This window comes from Vombatus ursinus, unplaced genomic scaffold, assembly GCF_900497805.2.
Source record: "Vombatus ursinus unplaced genomic scaffold, bare-nosed wombat genome assembly UNPS02014837.1, whole genome shotgun sequence".
NCBI lineage: Eukaryota > Metazoa > Chordata > Mammalia > Diprotodontia > Vombatidae > Vombatus > Vombatus ursinus.
The window spans coordinates 2,005,852-2,014,903 of record NW_020954615.1 but is presented as its reverse complement, the minus strand read 5'-3'; the positions used below and the strand labels follow the sequence as shown (position 1 = coordinate 2,014,903).

Genomic DNA, 9,052 nt, shown 5'->3' with positions numbered 1-9,052 from the left:
TCAGTTTGTGGACATTGACTAGTTAAGTTTAATGGTGCATAGAATAAGATCTTAGCCGCAGTGTGAAAGACTAGAGCTGTTCCAAGGTGGAATTGGCAAGTATCATCAGACTCATTGTATCCAACGGAGACTCAGAGATGCTGTGACTTGCCCATGGTCACACATTGTGTCTGAGATAGGGCTTGAACAAATAGAATCCTCATTTTATAGGTGACAAAATTGTTGGATGGAAAAGGAGGGGGAGGGGTGTAAGGTGGTGGAAGTATAGGAGGGGGCTAGGTAATGAAGGGATATGTGACTTTGGGAGGGTCACCCACTTCCCTTCAGCCTCAGTTTCCTCATCTGTAAAGGTCCTTTTTCACTTTCTAGAGTGGCATGATATCATGACCCTATTGGCTAAGCTTAGCCATGCCCCCTTCATCAGTCAGTCAGTCAGTCAACAAGCATTTATTTTATTTTATTTTTTTTTAGGTAATTGGGGTTAAGTGACTTGCCCAGGGTCACACAGCTAGTAAGTGTCAAGTGTTTGGTCTGGGGCTGGTTTTGAACTCAGGTTCTTCAGACTTCAGGGCCGGTCCTCTATCCACTGCGCCACCTAGCTGCCCCCTCAACAAGTGTTTATTGAGGTCCTACTGCGTGCCCGGGCCTGGGCTAAGCGTTGGGGAGACCGGAAGAGAGGCACAAGTCTGCCCCTGCCCTCGGGGAGCTCCCAGCCTTCACTGGAGGGCAATGAGAAGAGCGCTGAGCGCCCCAGGATCTGAACGCTTCCTCCACAAGTGGCCTGGGAGAAGCCCCTTCCCACCCCTGGGCCTCAGTTTCCCGCTCTGTCAATGAGAGGGCGGCTCTAGACGACCCTTGAGGTCCGCCCCATCCCCGGGAGCGCGGAAGGGTGGAGCGCGGGCCAGGACTACATCTCCCGGCAGGCCGCGCGCACGGCGCCGCACCGCGCGGGGCGGGGCCAGACGGGCTGACGCTAGGGGGCGTGCCCGGGGGCGGGGTAGTTGCTGGGCGGCTGAGGCGGCTGCGGAGGGGCCGGCGAGGTTGCGAGGCTGAGGGCGGGCCCGAACGCAGCCGCGGGCGCGGGGAGGCCGGGGCGGGGCGGGCGCCCGGCCCATGGAGCGGGGGAAGATGGCGGAGGCGGAGAGCTTAGAGACGGCGGCGGAGCACGAGCGGATCCTGCGGGAGATCGAGAGTACGGACACGGCCTGCATCGGGCCCACGCTCAGGTAGCGAGCCGGGGCCGGACCGGACCGGACCGGGGCCGGGGGCGGGCCGGGGGAGGGGACGGGCCGGGGCGCCCCGCCCCCCAAGACCGGGACCCCGCGGGGAGGGGGACCCCGCCCTGCTAGGCACCCCTTCATTCGGGAGAGCTCCACGGGGGATCCCCGAGCGAGACCCCCCGCAAGGGCGGGACCCTCGTCCGGTCAGACCTCCCCAAAGAGCGGGACCCTCGCCCGGTCAGACCCCCCGCAGGGAGCCCTCCCCTCCCGGGAGGGAGCCCCTTCCCAGAGTGACCCTCTGCCGTCTCCGGGGGACCTCCCATCCCTTTCCGTCTCCGCGAGAGCAGGCTCCCCGCAGAGAGCAGGAGCGACCCTCTGCCCCCTGCCTGCTGCCTCTGTGCCCTTAGCGCGACCCTCCCTACACTTCAGGAGCTACGTCAGTTCCCAGCCCGGCCTTCTCCGTCCCCAAGGATCGAGCCCCCCGTTCAGGAGCCAGACACCCCCTCCCCAGGAGGAGTTCCGTCTGCTCCCATACCCACCCTACTCATCCCCTTTCCCCTGGCTGCCCCAGTTAGGGGGCTCCCTTTCCCATCCACATTCCTCCTTCAGAGAAGGGGATGCCCCCTCCCCCCAGGACTGACCCTCTCTTCCCCCAAGGCCTTGCTTATCTCCCTGAAGGCACCTCTCTTCCACCCTGCCTGGACCATACACATCCTTCTTAGTCAGACCTTGCCCTCCCCCCTAGGAACCACTCTCCCTCTTGTGAGACCCTCCTTCTTGTCCAAGACAGGCCCTGCACCCTTCCCCCATCCAGATTTCCCCCCAAGCGTTCTTCTGCTTTGGTCAGGACCCTTCCTCCAGCCCCTCCCCAGTGAGATCCTCCTTTTGAGCACCTACCTCCCCCTTCCACAGGAGCAACCCCCCCCTTCAGGGCCCCCCTGTGAGTGAAGTTTTCACAGGCATCCGCAGAGACATCCTCTTCCCCAGAATCTAGTTCTAAAACTCCTGAGATGTTTCTTGGCTTCCTTCCTCTCAGCTGTAGCCACAGCTATAGGAGATGGTCCCCCCGCCCCATCACTTTCCTTTTTTTGCCCTTCTGGAGAGTCATTCTCCTCCAGGAGTGACCCCTTCCCCGCCCTTCCTGCATCATCCCCAAGCCCTTCCAGCCCTTTCCCCAGGAGTGACCCCATCAGCTCAGCTTGAGTCCAGTTGGACCCATGGGACCAGGAGGTATCACTTCCCCACGTATTCCCCCGCCCCCAGTCAGATCTACCTTCCCCCAGTCTTTTCCCTGGAAGCACCTGGCCCGGCCCAGCCCAGCACAGCACTTCTTTAGGAGGCATTCCCATCCTTCCCCCAACCCCTTCACCTTGGGAGGAGAGCTCTTCAGCCTCGACCTTATAGAGAATACTGCAGCCCTGTCCCTCAAGCTTGTTCCTTCGGGAGGCAAGCTCTCCCTCCATAGTCCAGCCCCTCTGGAGTCAGGTTCCCCCACTAGCAATGCCCCCACTAGAAGCTCAGGCTCCCCAGCCCCTTCCCTAGGGAAAGCTTCAGCTTCTTGGGAGTCTGGCTCCCCGAGCAGGGAACTCTCCATCTCCAATCAGGGTCTCCCAGGAGGGGAGAGACACCTTCCCCACCAAGAGACTGCTGTCCCCTTCCTCTTTGGCCCCTCTGGTGAGTCCCCTCTTCCATTCAGCTTCCCTCAGGAGGGACAGCCCCTCTCCACACACATTTCTCACAGACAAATAGGCCCCTCAATCCCTTCTGCAGGATAAACCTCCCCCCAACACCAGCCTAGCCCCTCTTGAGCGAGACTTTTCCAGGATCGAGTTCCATTCCCTTAGAAGGGATGCCGTCTTCTACCACCTAGCCCCTGTGGAGAGTAAGGAAGGCCCCATTCTCTTCCAAAGCAAGCTGCTCTGGGGAGTTAGTGCTCTGTCTCCCCAGCTAGGCCCCCATTCCCATATTCAGGAGTGATTCTTGTCCTTCCCTCTTCATGAGAAACAGACTTCCTCCAGATTGAAACGTCCTTCCCCAAGCCCCTTTAGACACTGACTTGTCCAAGAGACAAACAGGAGCTCCTCAGGGAAGTCAGGGCAGCCCCCGGACCCTGGGAGTGGGATCAGTACCCACATATCAGCCTTCCACAGGAATCCAGCCCCTCAAAACACGTCCTACTTCTCCCTCACTGGGAGACTTTCTCTTTCCTACTTACAACTTAGTTCATTCCTCTAGAGTGAGGACTAGTCAGTGTAGCCAAAGGCTAAGGCCTCTTTCAAAGCCCAATGCCTAGCATTTATATAGTGATCTAAGCTTTACATAATAATCTCATTTGATCCAATAACTCTGTGAGGTAGGGGCTTTTATTATCCCCATTGCACAGATAAAGATACTGTGGCTGAGCTGTTAAGTGACTTGCTCAGGATCATAGAGTTAGTGGGATCTGATGAAGGATTTGAAGCAAGGCCTTCCTGACTCCAAGCCTAGCACTCTGTCTCCTGCGTCACCCAGTGGCCTCACCTGCTCACCCCTTAGTTCGCTTTATCTCCTTTCACCCCTCAGTTGAGGGTGGTGAGCCTCTTTTTTGGTGATACTTCTATCTTCATAAAGAGCTAACCCAGATCCCCAGCTTTTCCAATTCTGATCTCTGTCCCCAACCTTCCCGTTCAGTTTAGAGCTACTTAATGTTTCTTCTTAATTCAGTAATTCCATAAAGAGTTTGCTCATGGAGCCCTTCGGCCTGGAAATAAATTGACCTGACCATGCTGCCTGGTGCTCTGGGAGGGGACGGAACTAAGAGACGTGCCTGGATAGGGGGGAATGTGGAAGCGGAAAGAGGAGGTTCAGTCTCCTTCCCTGCCATACTCGGTCTCCTATAACAATCCTTTCTGGTTCGTGCCTCTACTTTGGAGGAAGACAATCCGACAGGCATTGGAAAGCGGAGGCCAGGCCCTGGGAGCTGCTGCCCTGGAGCGACCCTGCTGATGCCACCGCTCCCATTGGCCCCCCAGCCGGGGCTTTCCCTGAGCCTGTCTGGCTGGGGGCCTTCCCTCAGTGCCGCCCACCAGGTTTCCTTCCCCATATTTGTAGTGCTGCTCACCCAGGAGCTTCCTCTTCAGCTCAGCTCTCAGCCTCCTGCCTCTGCACACGCACGACCACTTTCTGCCCTCAGCACCTGGACATTATTCCCCTTTTCCCTTATGGGTCCTTATAATCACTGTCATTCATTTCCCATCTTTGTCTCACTTGGGCTTTATTAACAGTCCTCCTCCTCCCTGCCCCTCCCTCCCTCCCTCTCCTTCCTCCTCCTTGCTTTTCCTCTCCCTCCTCATCCCTCTCCTCGTCCCCCATTGTCCCTGATGGCAGACCCAGGAGCCATTTGTCCTCGCCCTGCTGTGGGCAATAGGTGCTGCCTCTTTTGTGCAGTAGCCAGTGTGTGCAAGCTTCTGTCCCCAGGTGGCTTTCTCATCTGTGCTCCCGGTCACAGACAGCAGCATGGACAGCCCCGATAAAGCCTCCCCTGCCTTTTACCAGGCCCTGGGGGGCAGCCTCTTCCCCGCCTCCCCATTAAACAGAAGTAATTCAGCACTAGCCGGTTCTTCCTACCCTCCTGTCCAAGGGAAATATTGGTGCAGGCGGCCCCTTCCTTTCTGTCCTTGGTCTGTGTCTCCTCTAGACAGGTACAGAAGGTCCTCATGACCTCTCCTTCAGTCTCTGATGTCGCCGTCTGAGGTCCTACAGACTTAGCTGTTCTGCCGGGGGAGCCCCCCGTGAATCAGGGGCACAGGTTTGTTCACTAGTGGCCTGGACTTTTGGCTCCTTCAGCTCAGCCCTGGGACTTGGGGGGAGCTCTGCACGGGTGACCGGAAGGACTCCACTGATCTTGGGCAGGGCACATCACACCTCTGGCCTCAGTTTCTTTTATGTTCAGTGGAGGGAGCACCATGTCTGGAGTCAGGAAAGGCCTCAGGGTGGATCTGGCCTCAGCCACTTCCTCGTTGTGTGGCATGGGACAAATCCCTCAACCTCTGTTTACCTCAGTTTCCTCATCTGTAAAATGGGGATGATAACAGCACCCGCGTCACAGTGTTGTTGTGAGGATCAAATGAGAGGATATTTGTAAGGAGCTTTCCGCAGTGCCTGGTGCACAGTAGGCACCTAAGTGCTTGTTTCTTTCCTTCCTTCTCCTAGCTCCTCACCTTTGAGATGCCTTCTCAGGAGGGATACCCTCCAGCCTTGGCCTTACGTAGGAGATTACAGCTCTAGTCCTCTAATCAGGTCTTTTTGGAGGCAAGCTCTCCCTTTCTCCAGAGCCTAGCCTCTTTGGGGAGTCAGGTGCCCCAGGGCCTTCCCCAGAAGCTTCCAGGGAGCTTGGCTCAGCACAGCGCCTGGCACACAGTAGGCACTTCATGAATGCTTGTTTCTTTACTTCTATGTCTTCTTTCTCTGATCCAGCTTGGTTGTAGCCTATATACTCACTTGGCGATATTCATGCGCTCCCTGTTTCCTGGTTTGAGGGTTGGCTTCCTTCCAACCTGGAGGAGGAGGCGCTACTGAGAAAGTCCTTGTGCCGAGGACAGCACCATCCCTCCATTCGCTTTCCTTCACAATCTTGGTGTCTCACTTTGACCACATACAATCAGTTACCAAACCTTGTGGTTTTGAAGGCTGCACAACATTCTTTAGATCTGTGGGCTTCTTTCCGCCCACACAGCCACTACCTTAATTCAGGCCCTGATCATCTCTCCCCTGGATGACTCCGAGGCCTTTCCAGTCGGCCCTCATCTCAAGCCTCTCTTTCCTCCGGGCCATCCCCACGGAGCCACTGAAAGGATTTTCCCACCTGTGTCTCTCTTGAGCAGGCCAGGGACTCCCCACTGTGTTCGTCTGAAGCCAGATACACACATACACATTTGGTGTTTAAAGCATTTTTCAACCTGGCGCTTTGCAGCCCAGCTGGCCAAGCCTTCTTGACCTTGTTCTGCTTATTTCCCATTTGGGCACTTCTACATTGGCTTTGCCCACGCCTGGAATGCTCTCCCTCTTCGGATCCCACCTTCTGCATGAGGTCTTCCTAGCCACCCCCTCTCCCCCAGTTACAAACTCCTTTCCCCTCAAGGTGACCTTGTCTCTGTCATTTCTCATTTTTTTACATACTTACATGTGTGCATATTTGCCTCTTTTTAGTGTTGGAGTTTCTTGAGGGCGGTGACAGTTCCACTTTCATGTTTATATTGCTAAAATCTAGCATGGCGTCAATCCGGTAGGATCTTAATAAATGCTTGTTGATTGACTGTAGAAAGGGGTTGGTGTCTTTTTTTCTGCCATTACTAGTTAGCTGGTGAGGTGACTTACCCATCATGCCTCGTTAAGGAGCATCAGTTTCTGTCTCAGAGTCAAGCTTGGGATGCCCACGCTGCGTTTTCCAATCCTGAGTTCACGCGCTGCTGTAGCCCGTTATTCCCTCCCCTATTGAGCCTCCAGTGCTTTCTCCTGCCTTTTTCAGGGAGCAGCAGGGGAAGTCCCAAGTCATGCATAGGTATTGTGTTGAAAGCATTTATTGGCAGAAATCTCTCCTCAGCTTTTTTTCTGTGGACCTCTGGCCAGGCGGTTCCCTCTTCCTCTTTTGTCAATGGTAATAATGCGCCTTTTCCAGGACCAGGTCACTTGCTTTGTTGCTTAGAATGTCTGGCTGAGTTCTGTTAGCAAGACCATGGAGTTTATTCAGGAAATGTTGATCTGGCACCTCCCATCTGTCAGTGGGGCATGCTGTTAGTGCTAAGGGTCTCCTAATCTCATCAAGGAAGGAGAACAGATATACAACATCATACAAGGGAGAATAGGATAAATAGGCAGAAATAAACAAACAATGGCAAGACATAGGATGGAGAGATTCCTCATGGCTAGGCATAGCAGAGAAGGCTTTATGAAGAAGGCATTAGAGCAGGGCCTTAAAACATGGGACCTGGAGGCAGTAGGCCTGACTCAAAAGTCCCAGCTCTGCCTCCTGCTGAGATTCTGTCTGACCACTGACAAGTCACTTAACCTTGGAAAGGCCTCTGGCGACAAGAAAATTGGATGAGATGATCTGTGAGGTCCCTTCCAGATAGAATAATCTGTGATTGTTTAACCTTCTGTAGATAGTGGGTGTTTTAGATGTATGTAAACAAATGGGAAAGCACCGAATATTTGGGAATAGTCATTCCTTTGGTTTAGTGGGGGATAGGGAGTATGTGAGAGAGAGCTGTTGGAGACGAGAGGAAAGGTGGAGCAGAAGCATATTATGGAGTGAAGAGTCTGGATAGGATTTGGTGGACAGTAGAGAATAATCAGAGGTTTTTGACCAGGGAAGAAAACAGTCATTGGTATCCGGGAAGAGTTCTCCAGCAGGTGAGATACAGGATGGGTGGGGATGAGGCTGGTGGCAGACTGTGGAAATAGTCTATGTTAGAGGTGATGAGGGAGGTGATTGGTAAAGAGAGATTGCCAGCCGGATTTGGTTAAGCAGACACGGGGTTCTAGGCCGCATACAGGGTTGAGACCCACAGTTTAAGAAGCACTAAAGGAGGTGGAGTGGAAAAAGTTTAAGAAGCCCTGAGTCCAGGGCAGGAGGCCAAGGTGACTTAGTTGACAAATGGATAACTAGAACAATTTATGAAGAGGAGCTCGTTTAGGAAGAAGGAGTTTTGTCTTCGAGACGTCAGGATATGTCAGCATTTCAGATGCTGGTGGAATGTCCAGGTGTAAATCTCCAGCAGGCAGCTCCATGAGCTAAATAAAGTCCTCATCTTGTCATAGCCACGAGGGCTTTGTCTAATCCTGAATTCATGTGTTACTGTCCCCTCCTGTCATCCTCTCATCTCCCAGTCACAGTTGCCTGGTAAGTTTTCCTTCCAGGTTTCCAGCTGTCATTCTCTCAGACTCTCCTAGCTGGCCTTTCCCATGTTGGAAGTACCTTTTCTTGAGATCTTTCTATTTCTCAGTGTGTCATATTAGTTTAAAGCATCTGAGAGAGATGGTCATGGTGAAGTCAATTCATGTTGAAATGTGACTTATTCTGTGCTTCTCTGCTCTTGGTAGGGCTAGTTTTTTAGCTCCTGAAGAAAAGGGAGATTGCTGGGCTTATTCAAGACTGCTCATTTTCATTTAATGGGGATAAAAACAAGTCAGGGGACAGAGGCTTTGTTTTGGTTTGCTTCCATCTTTGAGGGGTTACTTTGGGTAGTGAAGGAGAAGTGGAAACACTTCAGGCTTGTTTTAGATAGATCACCTTCCTTGGAGTGCAGATACCTGATACCTCTTGGAAAGTGAGGAATTTGAACTTTTTGCTTCTAGAAATCTTTATGAATTTCTCTTGTTAAGTTGCCATAGGAAGGGCAGCCCTTCAGTGGATGGCAGCCTCAGGGAATCTGCAAGCATTGATTAAACATGTACTCTACGCCAGGCCCTGTGCTAGGTTTTGGGAATAGAAATAAAAATGAAACATTCTCTGCCCTCAAAGAGCTTGCATGGGGTAGGGGCTGGCCAGATGATAGCTAGCTCAGAGCATCAGGAAGGCTTCACATGGGTGGGAGATGGTGCTTGACCTCAGTTTGGAATAAGGAAGCTTGGGGTCCTAAGAGGTAGAGGTGAGTCAGTAACTGTCACCTCTTACTTACTTAAAAACTAGAAAAGAATGTGGTCATTGGTGGATCATCTAGGTACGTGGTACAGCTGAGTCTCTAAGGCCTGCCAAATGAACTTTTTTATTTCATCTAGTGGCTTTTCTCCCAGGTTGTGTTTCTCCTTTCTTTCTTTCTTTCTTTCTTTCTTTCTTTCTTTCTTTCTTTCTT

The 9,052-nt window shown here is 53.2% G+C and overlaps 1 protein-coding gene across 3 annotated transcripts in view; it reads left to right on the top strand.

Annotated features, from left to right (window-relative positions):
* The first annotated feature begins 1,108 nt into the window (after positions 1 to 1,108).
* Positions 1,109 to 9,052, top strand: part of EXOC6B (exocyst complex component 6B) — a 607,320-nt gene continuing 599,376 nt past the window's right edge. For all 3 annotated transcript variants that reach the window (XM_027839975.1, XM_027839976.1, XM_027839977.1), the window contains exon 1: positions 1,109 to 1,226. In XM_027839975.1, coding sequence (XP_027695776.1) covers positions 1,114 to 1,226 — 113 coding nt within the window. In that variant the 5' untranslated portion in view covers positions 1,109 to 1,113. The remainder of the gene's footprint in view (positions 1,227 to 9,052) is intronic.